Below are 26,901 nucleotides of genomic sequence, written 5' to 3'. Positions count from 1 at the left end.
TACCCTGTGATCAGAGATTATATAAATTTATGATTATTTTAAGTTTTTGTTTACTTTCTGTTACAATTTTTGTATTTAAAGATTTTTAAAACTTAAAACAAAGTTGAAATATAGGCATATTTGGATATTATTTATATCTTTCAAACCTTAAAAGTAACATTAAATAATTACCTTTTCTTTAGTTTAGTCATACCTTATTGATAATTGATATACCCACCAAATCTAGGGTAGCAAAAACCAAACAGTTGCCTGCAATGTTGGTCACAGCCTGAATGCATTTCTTTCTTTCAATGTATGCTGCTACTGGTTGTTGTTATTGCTTGTGTATCTGGTGGATACATTTGATGCCGACGGCCAACAACAACAACAATAAGAACAACAATTGTGTTCATTGTGCTTAATTAATTTAGTTCAAAGATCAAGCGACCATATTGCTGAACATCGACAGCAATGCGATTCTTCTCGGGCTTCTCTGCATTTTCATTTTTTTTATTCTCATTTTTATTTTCGATTCTCCGTCTCAGTCTTGTTCTCGTTAGTAAATTTCTCTCTTTAAAGATGCATTTTATATCTTTCTTTTCCCCGGGGCTTTTCCCCCTGGGTTTTTACGACTATAAACTTCGATATTTGCCCAGTCCAGGGCATTCTTCAAATATCGGACACTTGTTTGGAAAACAAGTCATATACTAGAATGAATCTAGAACCTGGAATCTAGTAACTAGATGAATCTTGAATAAAAAGGTTTTGTTAGGGTTACAGTAAGGGCTAGTTAAGGTGTTACAACTTACCTTATAATATTTATTATAAAGTTTTAGCAACTTTACTCCAAAAATCTCTTAAAAAGTTCAACTTTCTTAGGTAATATCACTGTTTAGGATACTAAACCCTCTTCCAAACTCCTTAAATCTAGCTTAAGCATTATCTACCTATTAATATATAGTCTTACATTATCATTCTCATTGATAACCCCTCAACAAACAAGGCTTGGTTCATGTCCAAAGTACAGTCCTCATTTCCATATCCCAATCGCCTGCAATAAAGTGTTGAGCAAAACTATATCGTAATCGGTTTATGCAATATATATATATACTTAAGCAGTATTTAGCATTCATCATGGTTAGGGGATCCCACACCCCATCCCCCCCAACCCTAAAAACAAACTCCTCCAACTCTTGATGTCCCCTCCTCTACGAAACGTATTCGATATGCTTAATTAGGCAACGGGCGTTGAGTATAAAAAGCGTCTTTTGTCGCTGCCACGCCCCATCCCCACCCCCCAACCCTTACACACACACACACACATACACAGAGACAGAGCCACACATGTTGCCCATGTTCCATTACACACATGTGGTTCAGTTTCAATTCAGTTTGGTTCGGTTCTGTTCTGGGCTTTTGCCTCCCCATCGCTGATCTCTGGCCAACACTAGTCAACATGGAAATAGTTAAAGGGATTGTTATGTTGTTAGGTTAGGCTATATGAATGGGTTATGCCTAGTTATATAACTAATATGAGATTATTGCGATCTTGATTTTTATAACTACAGCGTAGAATGTTAGTTAGTTATTGATTAAAATATTATTTTAAAAATCAATAGGAGTTAATATTGTTTAAATTATACAGAAAGATAAGATATTCTTTATTTTTATATAATTTTTGTAATATTTTAGTCTACAACAAGCTGTTTTTCACCTGTGCTAAGATCTATCCCAGTTTACTTACCCAAAAAAGTTCCAAATGCGTTCCCTTATAATTCCCAACTTGTTTTTTATAAATACAAACGAGTAGTTCGTAGTTCAGCACAATCGATAGTGGTTGCTCTACATCGTTTTCCCACTCTTTGCTGACTAGTGTGATAGTGTTGCTCGCGTTCCCTGGGTGACCGGAGGTCGTCATCGCCATAGCCACCGACTCTTGCCATCGACGTTGACTGAGACTGAGACAGCGACTGCGACGGCGGACCGCCGCCGCCGCCGCCACCCAAGAAAATTCTCGGCGGCATCTTGAGTTCAATTTCAGTTGATATTCTGTTAAATTCGCGAACGCGTCGCGCCTGCAGCTCTCGATCCTATGGCCATGACAAGCCCTATTTCGTAATATTCCCAAAAAGAACCATGAAAACTCTCCAAAAAACCTTATCAGTGCTTCAGAAATTTAGTGTTTTGTTTTGTTTTGTTTTTTGATGCTGGTTTGAGAGTTTTCGGGTATTCAAATGTTAAAGAATAGGATGATCCGTCCTATGTTTAGCATATAGAATTTCCAAACGGAAGAGTGAGAGAAAGTGAGATAAGCGCTGGAAGTGAGATAACTGGCGGGGAGAAATCAATTGAGACCAAACCCTGTTTCTGTTTTTTTTTATATATTTTTTTTTTGTTTGATCTTATATTATGGGTGTGTGTGGTGTGTTGTTGTTCTTCATTTTTGTATTACAAAAACAACATTGTAAACATTCATCATCATTCATTCATTTGTCGCTAACCGCAAATGGCTGTGGATGAATCATCGTTATAGGCAAATCCGTTGATAATTTACAATCGCAAATGGTTTTCAAGTTGCATTTCTGATTCGGACTTTATGGCTGTTGCCTTGGATTGCGTTTTGGTTTTTATTGCAAGACGCAGTTGGGGTCATAGAAGGTCTTACAGAAATGCCCAAAAGTATGCAAGAAGCTGTTAGAGGCACCTGAATTTCGGCTTTCTTTGAGCTGATCTGTTAGCTCAAAAAAACAAATTTTTAAGCTAAACATTAAACTTATCTTTGATTTTTATATGAGAAGTCTTAACTAGTGGTGGTTGTGAAATAAAAAAAGTTGTTAATTTGGGTTAATTATTGTGACCCTTTCAATTTTCAAAAGTGAATGGAAAATTTGATGTTCAGTTTTTTAAATGAAAGAAAAAAAGTTCTTAATAAAGTTTAAATTGAAAATGTGAATACTTTTTAAGAAGAAGTGGTGAAACTACAAGTTTGAGACTCCGAAATTTTACTACTGGATCTTATATATAAGTCCATAATTTGACCTACTGAAAATGATATTTAATATGTGTTTAAAATGTTTAAAAAAAGTGGATAAACTATGGCTCAGAAAGTGTGTTAAATATATTTATTATTTTATAACAAAATTAGAGCTTAGTGACAGTGATCTGTAGATAAAAGTTAGCTTTACAAAGAGAAATTTGTTTAAAATTTAATCAAGGTGACTTAAAGTTTAATGAAAAATATTTTTATCTTAGTAAGCCTTGCCAACAAAAAAAAAACAAGGAAAAGTAGTGCATAGTATCCTTAAAATATTTCTAAATATAAAAATTTCACATCCAAGCTGGCTAGAATTTACAAACCATCAAAGTGCAAAGCCTAAATTTATTTCTCAGAAATCAGTAGAGCGAGCAGCCAAAAAATAGTTTAGGTAACATTTTTTATCAAAAACAAGAGGAAACGATTTAAAAAATCTTTGTCAAATCGATAGATATTAGAAGAAATTAGTTATACAAGGTCAAAAGAAGGCATTTTAGACGCTACAGTTCTTCGCGGTTTATGGGAGTAAGAGTGGGCGTGGCTGGAGGAAAACTCGTGACAAGTTGAGTGGCATCTCTTTAATACGTGTTTTTAAGCCTAATTTTCTAGCTCTATACGTCCCGAGATTTTTACATTTTTGGTTTTCCAGGTTTTGTGGGCGTTAGGGTGGGCGTGGCTAGATGGGAAAAAAAAATAAATTTGCATTTGGGGCATCATAAAAACCTACATGCATAATCCCAACATTCTGTCTCTTATAGTTACTGAGATATCAGCTTTTCTAGAAAATGCGAAAAAATGCGTCTTTTGAGCTTGGGGGCGTACGGGTGGGTGTGACCGAATAATAGTACCAGGATGCTGTAATAAACTTGCGCTGCGTAGGGACCTCAAGAATCTTCATGGTTAATCTCAACTTTGTATCTCTTATAGTTCCTGAGTTCTCAGCTTTCATACGGACAGACGGACATGGCTCATTCGTCTTCGCTATTCGTCCTGATAAAGAATATATATACTTTATAGGGTCGGAAACGACAGTCGATCCACTGTTTATTTTGTTTTCGAAATCATCAATGAATGTTACACCTAAAACCAGCAAAAGTTGGGAATTATTAGCTGCTTTGGGGTTAATTTGTTATTTTGAAGGGGAATTTCTCTATAAATATTATGATTTATGGTTCTATGAGAACGCCTCTTCAGAAAAGTAGACCAAATAGCTTTCTAAATAGTATTTACACGGAATTTTATTTGACAAATATTTCGAAATAAAATTCCCATAAGGGTTTTACCCATGGGACTCGAAGTTCCTATAAATTCTGTTCAACTTCAAGGGCTAACCACAAGGGAATTCCCAGTACAAATATTTTGAATTGATTTTACAAAATTATAAACAAATATATTACGTAATGCCTGCAAATAAACCAGTGGCATGCCACAAATTAGGTCAACCAATGAGTAACAACAGAAAACTGCGGTAAAATCATGAAGTTATTTAAATAATTTAACACTTTCAGTAAAATTTCCTTCTTAAAAGATGGCAAATCAAGTTCTGAATCACAAATTTCACACAATCAAAACCGGTTAAATCCCAAGCCGATCAAGATTAATGGCCCTAAGATCCTAGACCAAACAATGATTAATAACAAAATCTTCTTCATTGCCTTAATTTTAGGAAAAAAAAGTGTTTTTGTAGCATTTTCCAATTTATAGACAAGACATTAGGCTTCTCTTTCGTTTCAAAAATTTAAATTACAATTTTATTTAAATGACTTTGGCCTGAAAGTGTTGCTTCTTTAACAAAAAAAGTAAAACATGTTTTGGACACCTCAAAACCCAACCGGTTTCCCTTTTTCCATGCCCCCAAGGCGATTATGATTAATGGCCACGATCCTAGATCAAAGAACGAGACGAGACGACGAAGAAGCCTCCTGAAAAAAAAAGATTTTAAGATCTACCTTAGAGATATGGGAATATATATGAACATGATTTGCCCACTTACGCGGATCAAGAGATTAATGTACGGCCCCTCGTTTCTTCTTGGCACCTTAACTCCATTAGGGTCACTCTCGCCTTCCGTTTTGGGGTATCTACTGGGGTGACACTGAAAAAAATTGCATCTAGATGAATATAGTTACAAATTTTGGTAGAAGAGTAAAGTAACAACTGACAAAAAGTGTATTTGATAATATTTTACTGATGAAAATTTTAAGGTTTTTCATACTAAAACCTTTTCTGAATTTAACACTTTAAAAATTCAAAAAAAAGAATTTTTTCACATTTTTCGAAGAGTTTAAAACTCATCTTTCCTTTAACTATATGACTAACTTAGAAACTTAAATTGCCTTGGTTTTTTCATTGAAATTTAAGGAATACCTAAAGAAGATCTTTATATTTTCTCTCAGTGCATTCTATGCACATTCCATATTCCACATTCCATTTACCTGGCGGCACCTGTGAGGCGTAGGTGAGGAAGTCGACGATCGTTACACAATTCTCGGCTGGCCAACCTGTTTCTCAGGGGTTTTCTCGCTTCTTGCTTCTCGCCGCCTCTCTTTTTGGCTCTGTCAGGGCCACATCAGATTGGTATCGAGGGACAACGGCTAGAAGCGGGGTATTGGGGTTAAGAGAGAGAGCCAGGTAACACGCCCCTTTTCGACTGACATGGTTTGGTGGATCGGTTAGTGACTCATCCCAGTTTTTCCATAAAAATTAAGGCCCAAAAAAACCTAAAAGACAGAAAAAAAGAAACAACAACAGAGTCAGGGAGAGCAAACATTGTAGAATTCAAGCAATTCTTGCAGAAGAAATGCATAAGGGGGATCGTTTTGTTAAATTTAAAACTATTGAAATGTATTCTTAGACTTTTAATGATGGGTTATAAATTATTTTGGCTGAAAATAGGCAAACAGAAATGATACAATTTTGATTATAAATGATCCTTAAACTGTTTCTAATTATTGATTTACTTATTGATTTTTCGGAGATTGTCATTCCTTATACTACCTCTCAACGGATGTATATCTAAGATTCAGTTTTCGTCTAATAAGGTATTCCCAATATTTATAATAGATCGGATTCACCAAAAGCTAAGATCAAGGCATTATAACTGATTTGCTTTATCAAACTATCTTTTTTGAACAAATTTAAAAGATTTCCTCCATTTTTGAGCTCCAAACCCGATCACTTTGGTCGCCCTAGGGTTAAGCTCCAAGGCGTATGATATATGAAGTCGACGTCTTGAGGCCGGCCAATTGAGCACAGAGTGCAGCGACTTTGACTGAGATAATGAACATCGGCGCTTGCAGTCGGAAGCGAGAGAGCAAGACAGAAACATTGGCTATTGAGATAGAAAGACAGATAGAGGGTAGTTGCCTTCACTTAAGTCTCAACTTTAAACAGTTCAAACACAACGACTTGCCTCGCTTGCTACACTGAAAGAAAAAGGTTGCTTTGTTTATGGAAAGAAAGTGATCAGTCATCAGGGGTTTGATGTTTGCTGGGGATGGAAAAATATGTCAAGATATAATCAATACTTTTTAATTTAAGAGGTTCTTTTGTACTTTCTTTTGGTTTTAAAGATAATTTGATAACTTTCTTAGGAGTTGAGAATTATAAGGGCTTAATTATTAGAAATCTTTTCAATTTCATCAATGATCATTAACTATATTTTATCAGTAAAACTTCTTAAGAGCATAAAGATGAACTAGCATAGTAAACAATGAACATACCCAACCATTTTTTGCCGTGTATGTAGTTGACTTGCAGCCAGTGCTCACTCACTATCTCTCCGGGTCTCTCGTTTAGCCATTATTTTCTCACTTAATATTGAATTATGACATGACGCAGCGGCGATAAGAGAAAGTAGGGAGACACCAAAGAAAGAAAGAAGAAAAGAAAAGGAAAAAGGAGAGCAAGAGATGCCGCAGCAGCCGATGAAGGACATCAACGATAACGTTGCCATGGAATCGCATATTTACGAGAATTTGCCGGGTCTGGGCGTGACCTCCTCCCCCAAAGGTCATCTTAATCCGGATTTGCGAAAGTATTTTCCACGCGAAACGATCTATGAGAATTTGTGTCGCGGCTGCGGTTATGGGGTATTTGCCGCCCAAGGACCTTACTGTCATTTCTGTCAGTGTATTGTGAGTGGAGGCGTGGTTAGTCCACCTCCGCCTACTTCTTCACAACCACCCCTTTCGCCCATTCCCGCCGAGAGTTCGAACATCTATGAGAATATCTGCGATTTGTGCCGTGGAATTTACAGTGACAACGAACGGTGTCAGTGTCAGAGGTCAGTGACGCCAACTATTACTAGCACACCACCCACACCGCCCACCAAGGTCAAGTCGCGCTCGCTCTTGAACTATTCCAAGTCAAGTGCCGCGACCTTGACCCGTCTCTTTGGCTCTCTTAAGCAACTCAATCGCTCTTCATCGCTGCAGCGCAGGATATTCCCAAGAACGCCGACAAATGGCAGTGGCTCTCTCGAGATCATTCATAACGTCGACGAGGTCTTTCGCACCCAGGAGACCTTTGACCTCCAACGCATTTGCGAACTCAAGCTGGAGCAGCAGCAGCAACTTAAGAGTAGCCAAAGCGATCAGCATATCTATGGGCGAGTTAGAGAACCAGAAGAGAGTCAGAAAAGAGATCGCAAGAAGCCGCGTGTATCGCGCATTCGAATGCTGCAGGACGAAAGAGCGGCAGAAGAGGCAGCAGCATCAACATTGGCTTCATCATCGTCAGCAGCATCCTTGTATCTCAACGAGAGCATCTGCCAGTGGATGACGTCACTGAGGCGGCAAGTTCATCACTACGATGAAGGGGCATGGCAGCAGCCGAAAAGCGTGCCAGCACGAGATCATTTGTCCTCTGAAGAGATCACAGTCACACTACGAAGGACCAAAGAAGAGAGACCACCTGTTGACGAACAGAACATGGTCAAGGACTTTAAGAGAAAGCTGCAATTAAAGAGAGAGCCCAGCGAACCGGAAAAAGAACAAAAACGTTGTGCCATTACCGCTGAAATTGTGAATGATTATCTAAGTGCTCTTACCGAAGAGAAACCACAAATGCAACAAGTAGCGTTGATTCGAGAGCCAACAATTGAAGTAACTCTCCAGCCACAAATCTCTCTCTTTTGTTTAATGCAAAGCCTTGCTCTTTCGGCCAGTTTGCACGTGTGTGTGCGTGGCTTTTTCACTACCTATGACAAATCGCTTAAGTTGTTGTTGTGGCAGCAAAAGCAACGACAACAACCGATCAACGGTTATCGCCGACTGAGAGGAGCGCGTGACTCAGTTAACGAATGGCGATTGCTTCTCTTCTTCGGCAGCGATCGTTGTTCGGACTCAGTTTCGCCAGCGCGTTCAAAGAGTCGAGCGATTTCGAAGAGTGAGGACGTGTGTGCTGCTGCCGCTGCGCGACGTCGCGCATTCCGAAGTACGAAACGAAGCGTTAAGCGCGGCGACGAGATTGTGGGTGTGGGTGAGGGAGTAACAGAAGGCTGGAGCGGGGGCGAAAGCCTTCTCATTATCACCAAAACCAGCGAAAATATTAATAATAATAATAAGAACAACAGCGGCAGTAATAGAGCTTTGATGGCGGCGCCAAAGCCACACGATGAGGCAGAGCGCCCCGTAACAAACAACAACAACAACAGCAGCAGCAACAACAACAATTGCAGCAGCAGTAACAGCAGCAACAACAATAACAACAACGACAACAATCACATCAATCACATTTGTGACAATGAAAGCGGCAACAACAATAACAACAACAACAACAGCGCAGGCAATTGCAATGTCAGCGAGCAACAACAACAACAACAACAGCAAAACACACAGGTCAACACTCATTAAAAAAAAAAATTAAAAAAATCAAAAGCAAAATAAAAATGCACAGAGAGAAAATATATTACTTACTTACACCACAAACATAAAGGCCTTATCAGCAAAAGCCTTAAAAACATGACTCAAAATTAAATAAATTGCAAAAAAAAAGTTAAAAAGAAAGAAAACAACTTTTAAAAAACCAACAAAACAAGAAATTGATTAAAAAGCAATTAATAAAGTGATAAAAATGTACAAAATGTGATCCGGCAAAATGATTATTAATACAGTCAAACGTCAGTTATGAAGAACAAAATACAAGTTTTTGCATTATAAATTTAAAAATAATTTGAGTTATAAATAACTATAAATGTGAAAATTTTATATATAAAAAACCATTCAAAATTATAAAAAAAAAATTATATTTAAAAACATAACTAAATAATGACAACCTAAAAGCCTTGCCGGCACTAAATCGATGACATTAGAACAAGAAATGTGAATTAAAAAATAGATAAAGATAACTTTTCTTATCCAAAATCTTAAAAGATTTTATTAATGATTTAAAAATGAAATTTCAAGTGTTAAAATTTTAAAACCACTTCCTTTTTCTCTCTGTGCACTTTTTGTAGTTGCTTTTTACTGCAGTTCAAAATTGACTAACGGTTTGCGTGCGAAAGGGATGCCCATGTTCGATTGGCTATAGCAAAAAATAAGCAAAAAACAAAAACAAAAAAAAAACGTAAACGAAAAACCAAACAAACTTATCTAATTAAAAACAACCATTAAAATATTGAAAAAAAAAGAATGTGGAGGAAAACAAACAAGTTTGCAATGAAAACAAAAGATAACTATAAAATAATCAGCGTTTAATTAACGTTCTTTTTTTCGCATATTATTTTTTTTTGCCTGATTACAAAAAGTGTTGCCATATTTGCAGAAATAACACAAAAAGGAAGGTGAAATTGCCAGCATAACGGCTATGAAAAAGTTAAATATGTGCTTGTGATTACCCAGTATAAAGGTTTTTTCTTTTTTGAAACTGATTAATTCATTGCTTTTTATGGGCGGCATATAAATGATAATTTCCATAAAAAAAACAGCCAGTAAGGGGAATCCCATTCCCCATAATTGCTTTAGTTATTCTACTTAATTAACTAATTAACTGGCTTAAAGGGCCAACAAGTTTTTTTCAGTTTGAATTCTTTTTTTTTAATGTGTAAAAAAGTCACTTTAAGTTCTGAGTTTTTAAGGGAACTAAAATATTAAAATAAATGCCAAAAATTCTGGAAAATCTCAAAGAAATTCCAGGCACATCCCATCGCTCCTTAAGTCAATTCCAAAACCCAGTGAAAGTCAACAACAAAATCTGGATTTTTAATCCCAAAAACCAACTTAAAAACAACGTTTACCTGAATTTTTAGAACTGCGTGATCAAGGTTCGTCGTCCGGCGCCCAAAGTTCCCGTACGTAATCCCAATACTTCCTTGAGTAATCCCCGCCAGACAGACGCAACACCAGCCAAGGTGAACGGTCAGGAAAAGGATGAAGTCATTGTCAAATCGCTTGTAGACGAGAATCCAGAAGAGGAAGAGGAGGAGGAGGAAGAATCCATTTACCAACCCATTTGGCAGTATAAAACCATGGAACCCGCCGATCAGGAGATAATCCAAGCCCAAGATGACGATGAGGAGGAGGAGGAGGATGAAGACGATGACGAAGAGGAGGATCTGGGGGACTACGATGAATCCCTGCCATCTGATACAGATGTGATGGCTCTCAAGGCTGCGGCGGACTTTGCCGCTGGAGTTCGTCACAAAGTGTCAACCTCAACGTTGACCAAGCGTTCCAAACTGATGATACCAACGCCCCTGCCTTCACCTACTGCCTCCATGGATCAAGGGGCATGGGAGACGGACATGGAGTTCATGTATTCGCGGGAGAACAAGGAAGAGGAGGCGGAAGCTGAAACGATCAGTTTGGGTAGCACAGTGACCAATAGCACAGCTACCTTGGGTTCGATTAGCAGCACTGGCAGTAGTGCTAGGCTACCAGCATCCTCAAAGAATCCAGCAGTGGATCAACAGCCAACAGTGGTGGCCACCGAGATTGTCCCCCTAGTGCATCCGATCCTCAGGAATATATGCATTTTCTACAGCTTAAACGATCCCAAAAAGTATAGCGCTATATTCTATGACTACCATCGGTCGTTGGTCCACCAGCGCTTCATGACCCGCATTCGTCGACCGGCGCCACCACCTCCAGTTCAGGTCACCCAACCGCCGCAGCGTAACGATGACAGCGGTTGTAGTTGTGAGGCGGAAGATCAGGATGAAACCCGATCATTGGCTATACCTCAACCACTGAAAGAGGAATGGGAAAGAGCTGTCCTAGCTGCAGGGGCTGTGGCGGGCAAGCGAGGCGTGGCATCACGAGCGGGACGTAAGCTGAGAGTCCGTTCCAATGCGAGGCTGCTGAATACGGATTCGGTGCTGGCTTGGAGGGAAACGCTGCAGGATGTCTATGCTTGCGAGGACGAAGAGGATATGGTGAGTGGGAAAGCCCTACTAGAAAGTTTGATAAATATTTTTTAGTTTGAATTTAAAATATTAAATATTAAATTATTAAGATTAATACTTAATTTTAATCAAATTTATCTTCATCTCAGTAGCAAAATGAAAAATAATCTAAAAATAGTTGGGAAGTCATTTCGTATCTCGAAAGTCGTGACTTAACTTTTATAAACTTGATTAAATTAAAACCAAAGATGGAATGCTCAAAGCAGAGAGAGAAATCTGTAGCTTAAAATGGCTTAATAAGGTTGTTTTTCCCTACTATAGTTCATAGATATTTCTCTGAGTGTACTCTTGTCACTTGCAATTTGCCATGTATGTACATTCTCTATTTTTCCTTCGTATTGCCATTGTTTCCCCACTTGTCACTTGTCACATCAATTAAACTCCGCAAATGTATCTGTATCTGTATCTGAGTATCTTTGTAACCGTAACCCCTTCACAATGGTTCATGGTATTGTTTTAGCTGATCTACGAGCTACGAGTATGCGAGAAACCCTTCTCCCAGAGGTTTTCGAAAAAGTTACCCAACCTTCCGCTGAGAGGGGGAATTGTGTGCCAAAAGTTTTGCAAAAATGCCCTAACTGGGTAGGGAGATTGAGACTTTGGGTAGGTCTTTGAAATATATAGGGTATAAGTTAGGCAGTAGGACTGTTATGGTGCTTTACTTTAGGTGGAGCCATAAAATGTTAAGGGTATAAGTTATGCAATCTGGATGTTAAGGCTTCTTAACTTTAGGTTGATCTTTAAAATATAGAATGTATATGTTATTAAAGGTGACTGTTAAACTTCTCAACTTTAGATAGATCTCTAAAACCTACAGGGTATGTGTTACACCATGTAACTGACTCTCAACATTGTGAAGATTTACAGAATATTTAGGATATTTGTTATTACAAAATGGCTGTTAAGCCTCTTAACTTAAGTTAGATGTATAAAATATTTATAGTTAGGTTATACAATGTGACTGTTATATGTATTTATATAAATTATATAGGGTATATGTTAAGCCTCTCAATTATAGGTATCTATCTATAAAATCTATACCCATCTCTTATACAATCTTATTTAATTAGCATGCCTTGCTCTAACTTAGCTAACTTACTGATATGAATTCTAATAACCTTATAGACTACATAATAGGTATAAATATTTATACAAAAAAAGTAACAGGAGCATCTATCAGTTTGTCAAAGGCAATTTGTTATTTGCGTTACAATTTTGGTTTTCCCCCTGGGAAAATGTAACTCTTAGTTTGCCTTACTTGGCTTTTGATTGCAATTTGTTTATAACGCATATGGCAGGAATGTTTGTATCTATCTATGTACATATAGTATAGTAGTTTAGTATGTGCAAATTTACAAACATATGTCTGTACATATGTATATATATATAGATATATGTATATAGATATAGATACGTACGTGTGCTGCTTTCTGCATAATGTATTTTTTATTTATTTGCCTCTCACGTTTGTTGTTTTCTGTTTGCTGCATTTGCCGCTGCATGTGAAATTCCATAGAAATTCACAGGGCGAGGGAGAGTTCAACCTCCCCCGAAACCTCTTTCCCCGCCTCCCATTTCGTTCCCTTCTGATACAACACCGCCCCTGAAATTCGTGAGCCCCAACATGTTGATTCACATTTCGCGAACGACAATTATTTATTTATTTTGTTTTATTTATTTTCCTCTTTTTTTTATTGCTTTGCATATATTCTGCGAGTGAGTGTGTGTGTGTGTGTATGTGTTTGCATCTAAAGTTAATTTTTTGATTTTTGTTATAAACTTTGGACAAACCGGTTTTCAGCTTGAGGAGAGTCTTGTCTTGGTGTCTTTAATACCCTGAGATAGAGGGTATCATAAGTTAGTAGAGCTTTTAAACTCATTTTAAAGTTGTAAAACTTTTCTTTAATATTATAAAAATATCAAGAAATGAAGTAAATGAACTCTCATGCTTAGCATTCATTCCTATTCATTCATGATGCCTATACATTTTTGTAGAATTTATGGGGAACTTATTAAGTCGGTTTCGTTTGCTCTTTTTCTTGTGTGTAATTTCCTGCCTTGGAGCTTCGCTCAACGCATTTATCAGCATTTAATTGGTTAATCATTAGTCAAATATTTTTGTAACTCTTCGTCGTTCTGTTACCGCCTCTGTATTATTTTTTTTTTTGTATTTTCTTTCTTCTCAGAAGCTGAAAACCTTTGACTAAGTCGCCAAAATTTTATCGCTTGGATTGTAAAAAATCATAACGGAACTTGAGTGTTCCATAAATAAGTCCCGACTTGGTGATATGTTTACTTCAACTTTTCGAAGATTACGTTTTTGCATTTTTTTTTATGATATTTTTGATTCGAAGAATCATGGAAGTCTCCCAAGAGAGTTTGGTTATTTTTAGGAAAATAAAATGAAGATTTTTTAAGTGGCCTTAGAAGTTGTTTCGAATTCAAGTGGCCAATCGAATTTATTTAGTTTGTCAACACTTTGAAGATATAGCCAGGCCTGACTTGGAGGGGAAACACGATCTCAATGGGTTTTTGACATGAACCGAAAAGCCAAGATTCCAATAAGTGGTGATTTTTTGCCCACGCAATCGAAAAAATGTATCAAAGTTGTAGTGGTTAAAGGAGGGTCTTCAAGGCAGCTCCTCTTCTCGAAAAAAGAGGGGAAAAAATAACAATAATAAAACCACAAAAAGGTCAACTTGCTTTGAGCCGCCTTTGTTTGGCTTTCGGATCATTTGTTTATTTTCCGCGGTACGTTTCGGGTTTTTTTTTCTTTTCTTGTTTTTGTCTTTTATTTTTGTTTTTGTTAGTGAATCATGTGGCGAATGGGGCGATACGCATATGTATTTAGATATATGGTAACACAGATACTGTATCTGCGGGCGCGCGAATAAAGCAAAAGCCAAAGCAAAAGCAAAAGCACAAAAAAAAAGCAAAGCAAACATATGTACTAAATAGTACTATACACCGAGGTCATATCAATTAAATTGGCTTACCTTATTGTTACTATTTGGGCGCACATAAATAATTTCCATTCTCGTTGTTGGATAAAAAGAAACCAAAAACCGAAAACTACGCAATATTTGCACTTTTGTTTATTTCAAAATACTAAAACTGACAAATGGTAAAGCCAGAAAAACTGAAAACTGAAAACCGAAAACAGAAAGCAAATTAGCCAAAACAAATTGGCTCTAATCAGTTCGAATGGCCAGAATTATCAAGTGCTAATTGCTGCTGTAGAACTGCAAAACTGAAAGCTAAAAACTGAACACTAAAATTGTATAAAGTTCGATATTCATCGCCTGCCGATCGATTTTCGCATTTATTCGGCTCGCTAGGCTTTTCACTTTTTTTTTTGTTGTTTATTTAACTTGGCCTTTGTGTTGATGTTATAAACCAAACGAGCCCGCATTTTCAACTATAATCAAGGGATTCGGGGGAAATTAAAGGCGTGTAAAGAACACTTTTAATTGGGCGAAATCAATGTGGGAATTCATTTGAATACTTTTCGGCAAGGGATTGGATTGAAGTACAATGAGAATTTTGATGTTTATGATCTAGTTTTAGATATAAAATATTAGATAGATGATTTCTAATCTTAAATCTACTCTGAAACTAGTAGTTAAGTTTTATTTAGTATGCCAAAGAGTTTTGATGCTTTTCAGCAGTGAATTGGGGTCACCAAATGCCTAAAATTTAATACTTTAAGATATATTAGATATTAAATATTTGATCAATGATTTCAGTTCTAAAATCCAATCTAACATCTTACTTTTAGCGTTACACTAGAGTAAAAATCAGTTTATATACTTTTTGGCCATGGATTGGGGTCACCAAATTTAAACATTTTAGACTTTATAATATAATTTTAGATACAATCATACAAGATCTTTTCTGTTTCTCTTAGTTAAGCGTCTTCTAAGATACCAATGTTTTTAAAAAGCTTTTTGCTTCAGGATTGGGGTCACCAAACTTTAAAATTTTGTATTTTATGATATCATGTTCGATCCAATCGATGATTTTTGTTGCTAATGGATTGGTCTCACTAAGCACCCATAATTTATCACCTTATGATATCATATTACTAGCTGAGATCCACAGTTTCTATTTTAAATTCCACTCTAACTTTACTTATATATTTTTAAAACGAAGTTAACATTTGAATGTTAACCTAAAAGGTACTAACTTTTTGTTTTATTCTGGGAATAGCGAAAAGCTTAACATTTGCCAAGGGACTATTGTTGCTGGATTTTGTGTAGTTGGCGAGGAAGGTAAACAAATGTGGCAGCAGATGGAATACCGGGGAACTCTAGGTGCCAGCTGGGGTTTGTGAGGATTTTCAAACGCAGGGCGACTAGAGAAACTAGGGGAAACTTTTGGTTGACTGTGAATGAACAGTGAAGACTCCCAAAAGGAAACACTAAAAGTAATGGGATTAGGAGAACTTACAAATAAGCTGTTGTATTTTTTTTTAAGTTTTTTAGGAAGTTAAACATATATTTTTAATAAGAAGTAAAAGGGTTTTTAAGAGGTTTTCTTTAGGTAGATTAACACAAAAGTTGGAAATAACATAAGTTAGTTTCGAATATTTTATATTTTTTACTTTCGAAAAGGCAATGCAAAGTTGTTAATGGTTCATTTTAAGGGTAATATTTGTGATCAAATTAGGTATCAAATATTATTTAAGCTTTAATGTAAAGCTAACATTATGTCTTAAGAATACTATATTATTTCTAAATTTGGACAGGAATCATAACTTAGTTCCTAAGCTAGCTTTTTATTAATGGTATTTTTGAAGTCAAGACTTTTTTCCCCAAGATTACTTAAACTTAGGAAAGTTTTTCCCTGACTTAACATACATAAATATCCATACATACATACCTTTATTCATACATATGTTTACATAGCTCATAAGGTATAGAATAACTCCCTCGTACCGATCGAAAACTTCTATACGTCGCCGATAATCTGAGGATTTTGTTTATGCTGTCGCAAGCAGAGTTGTTTGGGTAGCCCAAAAGTATAGGATAGCGGAGAGAGGATGGGGTGACATCTGGCTGTCGGGGTAGTGGGCGGACAGTGGGTGGTGGGCGTGTCGAAAGCGATAAATGCAACGGCAGCGACACCTTGGACCGGCACTGTTCGATTAACCGTTATCTTGGACGCTTGCATTTATTTTCCGTACCGTTGCGCGATTTCTTACAAATCGAAATCAATTTCTTATCAGAATTTTGTTGCTGTTTTTGTTATTTTTGTTTTCCTCTATCTGTTTCGTTGTTTGTATTTCGTTCCGCTTTGCGTTCGTTCGTCTTGACTGTCCGTAGAAGTGAAAGAGATAGCGTGTTTGGAAATAAATAGTGGGTGTGAGTGAGTGGGAGTTAAAAGTGGGAGTGTAAGTGAGAGAGAAAGAGAGAGAGAAGGATAGCCTGGCGATAAGACATGGCAAGCAGATTCAATCCCAAACGAAGGCAAACAACGGTGAGCGATGGGTGGAACCGAAAACCAAAAAAGAAACCCACTAAAAAATAAAGAACTTACCCTGAAGTAATAGCTCTTACGCTATGAACAGGAAAATAACACAGATTACAGGGGATTACATCGACTATTGTATACCCTGTATTGTTAAGTTCTTAGAGTGGTATTAGGAAATAGATAATAATGTTATCTTAAAGCGTATTATTTTGGGTTTTAGGGTGGTCAATCTATATCATAGTCATGGTGTTGGTAGTATATGTAATTATAAGTCAAATTTTATAATCTGAAGATCCTTAAAATCAGTTTTTTCTTAGGTGAACACAAGAGTTTCTATGTGGTTTTTGTTTTATAAGTATAGAGATCCTTAGCTATCAGTTACGCTAGGACTACGACTATCATTTACGCCTTATTATTGGGTTTCTTAAAGTGTTATCAAGTTATATAGCAGATATAATGTCTTATATTATATTATTTTAGGGGTTTCGGTTTGATACCTTATAAAGATATGAATTGCTAACTGTTATCGACCTTTTTTTGGGGTTTTGATGTGTTTTACTCATAATATTAGTTAAAAAATTGCTATTTAGCCCATTTTATGTATAAATATTATAAGTCTTATACCATTTTTATCATATTATTACTAATCTTAAGTTAAGTTAAACTATTTTTATTAATTTATATAGAAAATTGTGATTTTAGAATGATATTTAGAATGATTTTTATCAGGTATCTACATTTTATAAACATAATTACAGTGAAAAGTTTAGTCTAAGAATAAGTTAATGACTAAAGTTAGTTCACTTAAGATTTTCACTTAAGCAAGAAGATAAAGAATAATACCTACAGTACCACTAAACATCATACCCCTCACCCACTCTCAATAATGAGTACTAAAAAAAAAAACAAAAAAAGAGGAGAAAAAACTACAAGAAAATATACATCGACAACGGCACGAAAAGCTGCAATTAATTTGCAGACGTTAGTTGGATTGTCGGATTGTGTATCTGTATCTGTATCTGTATCTGTATCTGTATCTCAATTGTACGCTACTGCTCCCAGAGTTTCTGGTCTAGATTCCCATCATCTGCTCACCCTTCCCATCTGACTAACTTCTTCTTCATCTCAACTTAACTACGAACTTGAATATTTATGCACTGCGTGACTGTGACTCCAAAACTGAATCTGAATCTAAATCTGACTGTAACTCTTTGGTTTATCCCATAGATTGTGCCAGTGACTGACATTCTGCGGGCGCAGCAAATCCAGGAGGACAATGAGGTCCAGCAAACGCAGCAGACGACGATCCTTCAGCGCTTCAAGAGCGTCTCCATAGGCAACCTGCTTGATCTGCCCGGCGAGGATGACAAGAAGTCTATCAAGAATCGCATGCGAATGAAGTGTGAGTAGAACTTACTAGTTACTACTAGTTATATGTTTTTATAGCTAGTTAGAGGAGATATGCTTAGCAAAACGACTTTAGTTTCGAGCTACTTATTAGGTTTTTAAGGCAACTTCTTTGGGAGATTTAACTTGCCACTCAAGTTTCACTGTTAGGAAAATGTGTTTAAGCATTAATTTCCTATAATTCGCCATATCGCTGAGGTATACATTATATATTTATAAACAAATCTAACCATTGTTTGGTTTTGATTCCAAAACATATCATTTTATTGTAAGGAGAAATCAAAACTGATTTCTAAACAAACAATGGCCACCTGCTGTTCTATAGAAAATACTTATTAAGATATATTAATAGCTTAATATTTTGTTAAATAATTACTTTTTCAACTTGTCCAAAATGTGATTAACAAATTGGTAGTTTAGCTAAAGTCCGCTTTAGCCGTATCTATTTAGTCATCGCCTGAAAGTGTCTGCCACTTCTTGTAGCAGCGATGACTTTCTTTGGTGGGTAATTTGCCACTGAACCGGTTGAAAGAGGGGCGCCCGGCTGTCTGCTCAAATAGTTGGTGCTCTTGGAACTCCAATTCCAAGTAGAAGCCACCAACGCGAATGGAATAAACATTTGCCAGGCACTTAAAGAAATTAAGTTCGTTTTCTAAAAGAAAAACCAGGAAAATTGGAAGGGAAAAACTGAGTTTTGTTTCTATTTACTTTAAAATAGAAAATAGAATCTTATAAAATCATAATTCATTATAAATTAATTTAAAAACACTTTAAAACAAGTAATCCTTCAATTTTAAGTTTTATTTATATAGATTTTAATCCCAAAAAAATCGAGAAAGTTTCCTCTGGCAGTCACTTAGTTTTTTCTTTAAGTGCCTTACCACCTTTTAAGGCCCAAGAAGCTCGTCACTCGCTGGCCTTTTAAGGTCGTTGTGGCCCACACAGCGACTGACTGAGCGGACTTCTATCTACGGCCACATGAGTTTCCCAATCGCATTCCCATTCCCATTCCCGATCCCAGTTCTCATTCATCATTGCAAAGACGAATAGTAGAGTCTCTTCGCTCTTCTCTCTATCTGGGATTTTCGTTAATGAAAGCTGGTTTTCACTTTTTTGCCCGGACGCGGGGATTGTGTTTAGAGTCGCTGTTGCTGTTGCTTATTCGGATAATGCAAATGAGTCGGCACAAAAAATGAATCATGATCTCTGTGTAAGGCGAGGAATGTTTGAATAAATAACCGACTGACTGACTCTAAAGCTGAAATTATGATGATACTTTGCATAGAGAAACTCATTGCAGTTGGTTCTCAGTCGGGAGTGGCACATATATCCTGTGATCTCGCCTAGGGAAAGATGTCGAAGAACTCTCTACTCTTCGATACTCGCCTGTCGCAATGTAGCCAAAAATAATATTAAACCATCAAAATTGAGCAATAAATTTTAATAATTTCTTCTTTCATGTTTTCTTTGGATGTGCTTGATGACTAAAATCCTGAAGTCGCTGTCAATAGCAATGTTTTTCGCATGTAAGTAAAGTTAAAAAATAATATTTAAGCCGAGAAAAAACTATTAAAATGTTATAAAAAAAACATAACAAAAATATTGCATTAAAGTTCAACTTTAATAGCTTTTAACTTGGCTTAAAACCCCGAAAATCTTCATAAGGCTGCAACTGATAAATCTCTACTTTTAGCAATCGCTCGCCAAAGATCGAGAAGAAGTCGCGTCAGCGTCGTGGTCAGGTGAATAGCTTGTACCTGGATGAGCAGAAGTATCCACTATTTGCTGCCCCACTCAATGCCCTGGAGCTCAACATGACCGATCATCCGAATGTACCACGTTTTGTGGTTGATGTTTGTGCCTACATTGAGAAGCCCGAGTGCATTGAACAGGACGGACTGTACCGGGCATCGGGTAATAAAGTGTTAGTGGATGAGTTACGCAAGAAGCTGACTGCCCTGTACGATCCCCGTTGGCTGCAAACGGACGATATTCATACGCTAACCAGTCTGCATAAGCAGTTCTTTAGGGAATTGAGTGCTCCGCTTATCACACAGGAAGCCTACGAACGTCTGGGCCGCAGCCTAAACGATGAAGCGGCCATCGAGCGTATGAGCCTGGCCTTTGATGATATGCCAGAGCCAAATCGCTCAACGCTGCGTTTCCTCATCAAGCATTTGACCAGGTTAGTAGATAGATGTTGTTATATTTTATAAGAATAAAACCAGAGAAGAGAGTTCTAAAGAAGTTTAAGTTATAAATTTGATTTGTAATTTGTAAGGAAAGGAAATGAAAAACCCAAAGAGGCATTGAATCACTTTAAAAGTAATGCTGGGTTTCCCCCTCTTTTTTTCTGGTTTTATTCATATATTCATATTTTTTTTTATGAATTTTTTATTCATAATGTTTATTTTTTCAGAGTTGCCGCTGCCAGCGCTTCGAATCGCATGCCCTCCACCAACTTGGCCATCGTCTGGGGTCCCTGCCTCCTCAGTGCCAATCAAATTCAGTTGGATATTGGACGCATGAATATGTTGGCCAAAGTTTTGATCGAAAACTATGATCGCATCTTTCATCCGGATAATGAACGTCTCGTTTGCTAGGATTCCCCGCCGCCAAACCAATCCCGCCCTGCGCTGCCACACGCCCCCAAAAAACTCTATGCATCACAAAATGAAGCAGCGTTAACCCTATATAAGTGCCTCAAACATCAAACATCACCATTGTCTCCTTCCATCATTTTTTCTCACCAATCTTATGTTTAAAATAATATTTTTTTAAAATGTTTTTTTTTGTCAGCTTTAATTGTATGTTTTCCTTTGCTAATTTTAATATTTTTAATATTTTATTTATTCATTGGAAATGGGTTAAACCGCCCATCAAGAAAATACTTACCAAAAAGACAGTAGACTAAGTTTAAACTAAAAAGGAAAATCTAAATAATAATCTATACGACGAACTTTGTGGCGGTACAGTGAGCACTGCCTGCGGTGAAACCAATAACATGACGGAATATTAATATATATTTTTTTTTCTCTCGACATCATACTATGAGATGTGATATTCGCTGCAAATTGCAAAGCGTGAATATAATTTGTATTTATAAAGATTTATCTATATTATTATTAATAAACCATATGAATTATACGAATAAAGTCAAGTACAGTAGATAGGCTAAACGTGAATTTTTTTGTTTAAAAAAAGCTTGGAGTATGAAAGCCAAAAAATTGTATATTTTTTAACTCAATAAATATGAAGGAAATTAAGAAAGTTTTGGTTTGAATTTGAAAAGAAAAAAATGTTAGGGAAAAAGTAAAGTGAGTAACACATTCATTGCCTACTTTTGAGCTGCAAAAAAATATATGGAAGCATATATAAGCTGATGGTTGATGTAGCGTTTAGTTTCAGTTTGAAAATTGTTTTCAGAGATGAAGGTTACCCATCGCCTGGCTGTACTTTGGATTTGCCTGATAACTCTGGTGAGTTTTTTTCTAACAAAATATCTAAAATCTTTCTAATTTTACCAACTATTTCTAGTGGGAGTTATCTACCTGTCATAGTACCAAGGATTGCCTGAAACTCCACAACCTGACCAGTGCCCAAATAGAAGCAGTGAATCCCTCTACACCCGTTTCGATTGTACCCTTGAATATCAAATGCTTTAGCCGATGTGTGATCGATGAGTATTATGGTGATGATGGAAAAATCGATTTGCAAAGAGTGGGAAATCGTGGAACCCAACAAGAACATATTATTTTGTCTCAGTGTAAAGAGAAGTACGATGACGCCAGCGATCTGGGCAGATGCGACTATCCATATCTGATGATTCAGTGTTTGTTAGAGGGCAAAACGAGCGGAACGATCGTGTCGTAATTTTAGCTATAATATATGTATGTATATACACGCCGCAATGGCTAGAAATATATATTTATATATTTTTTGATTTGATTTATTGTGGGAATTGTTAATCAGATTAAGGGCCTTGTGATGACTTACTAGCCAGTACCTACGATTGTTGTTTAGTTTTGGGGGCTACATTTGGAGTATAAAAGCAGGTTAAAGACACTCCATATTAGGGTTTATAATAATCACTTTGATTTGAAAGAAGTTCAGTCATTCATATTTGAAAGTTAGCTAACATAATAACCAGTCATTCTAAACTTTGAAAGCCACATAGCTACAAGGGCAAATAAATTACAGAAAATTTAGCTTTCGATGGCAAATATAAATATGAAATGTTGTTGGTAAGCCAAACATAAAATTTGGCCATGGCAGGCCAACAGATATGGAGAAGATGCAATTTGAACATAATTGAAATGCAAATCGCAGACTAAAGATTGCAGACTGCAGACTGTGTGGGAAGTAATAATGAATCCCAGTTGACCCCAACAGGATGCAGGGGAAAATTTCAATTTTCCCAGCAAATCATACGTAAAGTTTTGGCCCAAAAGGAGAAGGGGCCTGGCCAGCATGGATGTCAATGCAATCAGTGAGGCATTTGACTTGGCCCTTTCATCAACTCAACACAAGGCAACTTCGACTGCAAAGGACATGGACAGAACGACATACAGGATTCAATACTAAGGACTCACGAACTCCTTTGGGCGACACTGCGGCTGCCACAAAAACTTTTTGCTGGCCAATCATCAAGAAAGCCGCCAAGTTACTTGGAAATAAGCTAAAATCGGATAGTACATAGAGAGAGAGAGAGTTGGCCAAATTAGGAATTATTTTGTAACCAGTTAGTTACTAGGAAAAAGGGGGCGTTGCGCAAAGTGCTGAAGTCAGTGGAAAATTTGTGGGCAAAACATGTTGATGACAGGCAAATATGCTGTAATGCAATTATGGGCCAAGTGCTAGTGCTACCAGGATAGCGATTTAATTGACAATGCAAATTGAATCAGCATTTGTAACTGTCTAATCGAATTAGCCCGGAGAAAGCATCTCTGCCTCTCTCACTCTCTCTTTATCTTGGTCATAATTCAATTTCTGATTTACTATTACCAAAAAGTAAGAGGTTATGGTTATGGTTTAGGATTTCAGTTTTTGGGTTTTAGCCATTTTTGGCCGGGCTCAGCAAATAAACTTTGCGTTCTCATTGCGGCAAGTCAACAACTGCAGTTTCCTTTTTGACCACACACTCTCACATACACACATAGACACACAATCCAGCCAGGACCCTTTCGTCCTGCGGTCTTGGCCAGAAACAGGAGCAGGACAGGCCGTTGAGTGGACCTAACCACTGGAACGTGCCTTAACTTATAAAATGTTGCCAACTGCTGGCTGCCAATTGCAGCCAGTCTCTAAATGACTCACATCTCCTTTTGGCCAGGTCAAAAGCGAAGCTGCAATGCTCTTGAGAAAATCACAAGAAGGAGGCTTGTTTAGCTTGAATGCGAAAGATGTTTTAAGGGAATATCTAAGGTCTTTAAAAAGCTGCAGTTTAGTACGTTTATCGAGGATTTACTTTATATTCTACTTAATCTTTGATCTAAGCTAAAATGAAAGTAAAAGTTAGAAATACCAACCCACTATTTTAGCCAGATCTTTAAGAGGTTGGCCTATTTTTTCGCATTTCTTAAACATATTCCATTAAAAAAAATCAAATTAAGAGATTATTTAAACTTATTTCCAAGCAACTTAAGTTAAATATTATATAAAGTACCTACTACTAAAAGAGCATTTCCTAACCGAAAGCACAACTTATCTCGTTTAGACCAAAAGTGGTTGGCCTTTTCGGCAGCATTCCCTTTCCCCCATCCTAACATCCCCTATAGAGCCACTTGAATGCGGCCCGCCACCTGTTGGCGAATTAGGGCGCAACACTCAAAAGGAGTTGCCTGCCTGAATTCATACCCTAGTCCTAGCCTCATCTCCCCCTTCCATTCTCGTTGTCCTCTGGACAATCCCGACATTAAGACGCTGGCAATGTGTAATAACTGGCAGCTTGAGATGAAGGACAAGAGCGAGCCATGCGACTTAGATGGGCGGAAGAGGGCGTAGACCAACAAGGATGAGTAGAAGTAGATGGTGGGCTAAGAGCTTGGAATGACAGGACGCTGAGCTGGCAGAGCGGCAGCAGCAGCATCATCATCATCGTCAGCAGCGACTAAGGATGTGACAATGCTGAGCCCGTTTGACATGACCATGATATAATAAAAACCGCAAACAAGTAATGCCTATGAACCGCAGTTCTCTAGCCAAAGGAAGTTCTCTAACCAGGAGGTGGGAGTCCTTGGTCCAAGTCCAAGTTGAAATAACAACAGCAGAGGCCAGCAGGCCAGCGTAGCAAGAGGATGACTACTCAAGTGCTGTTGTCAGAGAGAGAGAGACAGGGAGCTCCTGCTCGTCGTTACTTGCCAAGCAATTTACCAGCAATCTCTGATGTTTAGTTTTGTATAAAAAGAATGGAGATTATCTTTTTACTTTCACTTTCATTATTACACTTTTTTCCGTAATTCAACTATTATTTCTCTCAGTGGATTTAGGGGCCGTGGGCATGCCGTTATCCTTTGGCGTGATTAAGCCACAAGTGCGTGACATTTTAATGCGACATTTATGCCCGGGACAAGAGATTATTATTGGAAATGCGCGCCCGGCTCGCGTGACAACAACAGGACAATAGCAAAGGCAATACCAGCGGCATAAATATAAACCGCAGGAGCAGCAGCAGCAGCAGCAGCAGGAGGAGGAGGAAGGACCTCCTGGAACTGTAGCTGCAAGGATAACAACACAACTTGCTTAACGCCCTGGCCCACAGCTTATTTATTTATCTTTACCCGTCTGACAGCCGAGTGACAACTTTTGTTACGTCTCCCCGTAAGAGGGACAACTCTATGTCCATGTCCTGTCACAGTCTTCGAGACATTTGTGAGCCACCTAAGGAAGGATGTGGCCAAAATCCAGGCAAACATATTTAATTAGAAGCCAAGAGGCAACCCCCATCTGACAAATGACAAAAAGGATCACGAGAGGAGAAACTGCCAAGCAGCAAACTAACATAACAAAAAAAAAACTAGAAATATAAATGAAAGTTACTATAAAATCGGATAAGGTAATGGATATCTAGCAAATCGCTAATGCACATTACCATTACTAGCTGCTAAAAACCTTTCTAACAATGTTAAGAGAGATAAAAGGCTAGACTGAAATGAATACCTAAAGTAGAGTTTTCCTAAGGAAGCTCAAACTCAACTTAAGGCAAAATAATAATAATAATAAGTAATCGATACTTGAGAATGCAGCTGGCATATCCTTTCTGCAAGTTGTTGACTAAGTCCTTTTCAGCTTTTGGACAAACATTGAACGGGGAAAGCTGGTAATCGATCTATTTGAGTACTTCTTATCGATAATGACGAGCTCTCTTGATGGGCAATAATAATATCCTAAGCTGAGCTGTATAACAGTTTTACGAGGCTTTTGTGGCTAAGTGTGGGTTAAATTTGATGGCTGCTATTTTGGCTAAGCATAACTCACAAAGAGGAAGGTAATAACCAAAAAATTATGGTATTTAATAAGGGAAGTTCTTGTTTTTTTATGGTAAAAATAATACACAAAAAAGGCAACCCAAAGCCTGTCAGTCTGTCAGTTTATAAGTTAACCTACTTATTTTCTATTAAATATTATTTAAAATTTAACTTTAACTTTAACACTTACCTTTAGATAACAAAACAATTTGTAGAGTTTATTGCACCTTCACTGTCTTCTTTTTCCATTCAATCAATAACCCGCTGAGCTTTAGCTTTAGTGCTGATTTTTGGCTTTGGCAAATGTTTGCCGGATCAACATGCACATCCATATCCACCATATCCATATATCCAACCACGCCCAGCAGCTGCTGAAATTAAAATCGAAATCATAACATGTCAACACATTTTGTAATGCAGCAAAACTAACCAAAAATAATAAAAGTCTGGTCCAAAAAAAAAAAAAAGGGGGGAGAAAAAAAACAAGGGGGAAAAGGGAAAAACTGACTGGGAAAAAGGGTTGGCGAGCAAACAGGGAAATAATGCAAATGCAAATGAATCCGCGACAGCGGGATGTCGGTGGTGTTACAGGAACAGGTGTTCCACTTGCTTCTTTATGCCAATAAAAACGGTTTGCATATATGTGTGTGTGTGTGAGTGTGTGTGTATGGGTATGTGTTCTTGGTATAAAAATGTAATAACAAAGTTGGCGGCGCTGCTTTTTATGGCCTTTTTGTCATTGCGTTTTGTGTTTGTGTGCAGTAAAAACTATTTACCCAACCTCCATACCAGCTCCCTTACCTCCCTCCCTGACTTGCCATGACTTTTGTGTTTACCAGCAAAATGCCAATGGACACAATGTTCTCACGAAAGGGTGGCTCAAAATCAAAAGTCTATTTGAAAAACTTAAAAAGAAGTCACTAAAATTATTAAATCCCTTTAAAAAGAGCCAAAAAATAAGCCTTACTAACTTATAAATTTATATTTACAGCTATTCCTAAACTAAATATACATTTAAGTTTTCAAATTAACTCACATAGTGACTTACCCTAGTGCAGAATGTGAGTTTGGGGTGGACCGTTGTCATATCAGTGTGCTAAAAGTAACCGCACGACGCTGAAAAGTATGCAATGGCATTG

The 26,901-nt window shown here is 37.3% G+C and overlaps 2 protein-coding genes and 1 long non-coding RNA gene across 6 annotated transcripts in view; 2 read left to right on the top strand and 1 right to left on the bottom strand.

The window, feature by feature from the left end:
• The window catches only part of LOC108103560 (putative uncharacterized protein DDB_G0292292), a 30,984-nt gene extending 9,422 nt beyond the window's left edge, over positions 1 to 21,562 (top strand). Inside the window, exons 1-7 of one of the 3 annotated variants that reach the window (XM_017209086.2) lie at positions 2,031 to 2,094; positions 6,854 to 8,853; positions 10,263 to 11,387; positions 18,117 to 18,291; positions 19,795 to 19,822; positions 19,990 to 20,481; positions 20,716 to 21,562. In XM_017209086.2, the coding sequence (XP_017064575.1) occupies positions 6,925 to 8,853; positions 10,263 to 11,387; positions 18,117 to 18,291; positions 19,795 to 19,822; positions 19,990 to 20,481; positions 20,716 to 20,899 (3,933 nt within the window). In that variant the 5' untranslated portion in view covers positions 2,031 to 2,094; positions 6,854 to 6,924 and the 3' untranslated portion in view covers positions 20,900 to 21,562. Of the gene's footprint in view, positions 1 to 2,030; positions 2,095 to 6,811; positions 8,854 to 10,262; positions 11,388 to 18,116; positions 18,292 to 19,794; positions 19,823 to 19,989; positions 20,482 to 20,715 lie in introns of those variants that run through there. The other 2 variants (XM_017209087.2, XM_017209088.2) reach the window with 2 other exon arrangements.
• LOC108103564 lies at positions 4,052 to 26,216 on the bottom strand. Of its 2 annotated transcripts, none has more exons than XR_001772234.2 (3): positions 25,953 to 26,216; positions 5,007 to 5,733; positions 4,052 to 4,935 (listed from the first exon to the last, which is right to left on the bottom strand). It is a non-coding gene; the product is annotated as an uncharacterized LOC108103564 (long non-coding RNA). The 2 variants fall into 2 exon arrangements; XR_001772235.1 differs by lacking the exon at positions 25,953 to 26,216 and adding an exon at positions 6,011 to 6,814.
• Positions 21,696 to 22,234, top strand: LOC108103562. Its single transcript, XM_017209089.2, has 2 exons — positions 21,696 to 21,775; positions 21,834 to 22,234. The coding sequence occupies exons 1-2, from the start codon at positions 21,725 to 21,727 to the stop codon at positions 22,167 to 22,169; spliced, it is 387 nt and encodes a 128-aa protein (XP_017064578.1). The 5' UTR covers positions 21,696 to 21,724; the 3' UTR covers positions 22,170 to 22,234.
• Positions 26,217 to 26,901: the final 685 nt, after the last annotated feature.

This window comes from Drosophila eugracilis, unplaced genomic scaffold, assembly GCF_018153835.1.
Source record: "Drosophila eugracilis isolate 14026-0451.02 unplaced genomic scaffold, ASM1815383v1 contig_1317, whole genome shotgun sequence".
Taxonomy (NCBI): domain Eukaryota; kingdom Metazoa; phylum Arthropoda; class Insecta; order Diptera; family Drosophilidae; genus Drosophila; species Drosophila eugracilis.
The sequence above is the reverse complement of the archived record's forward strand: the minus strand, read 5'-3'. Positions and strand labels throughout refer to the sequence as shown.

Coding starts and splice junctions, on each gene's coding strand:
- LOC108103562 (XM_017209089.2), top strand. CDS start 21,725: ATGAAGGTTACCCATCGCCTGGCTGTACTTTGGATTTGCCTGATAACT. Junction 21,776..21,833: donor GGATTTGCCTGATAACTCTG/GTGAGTTTTTTT, acceptor AACTATTTCTAG/TGGGAGTTATCTACCTGTCA.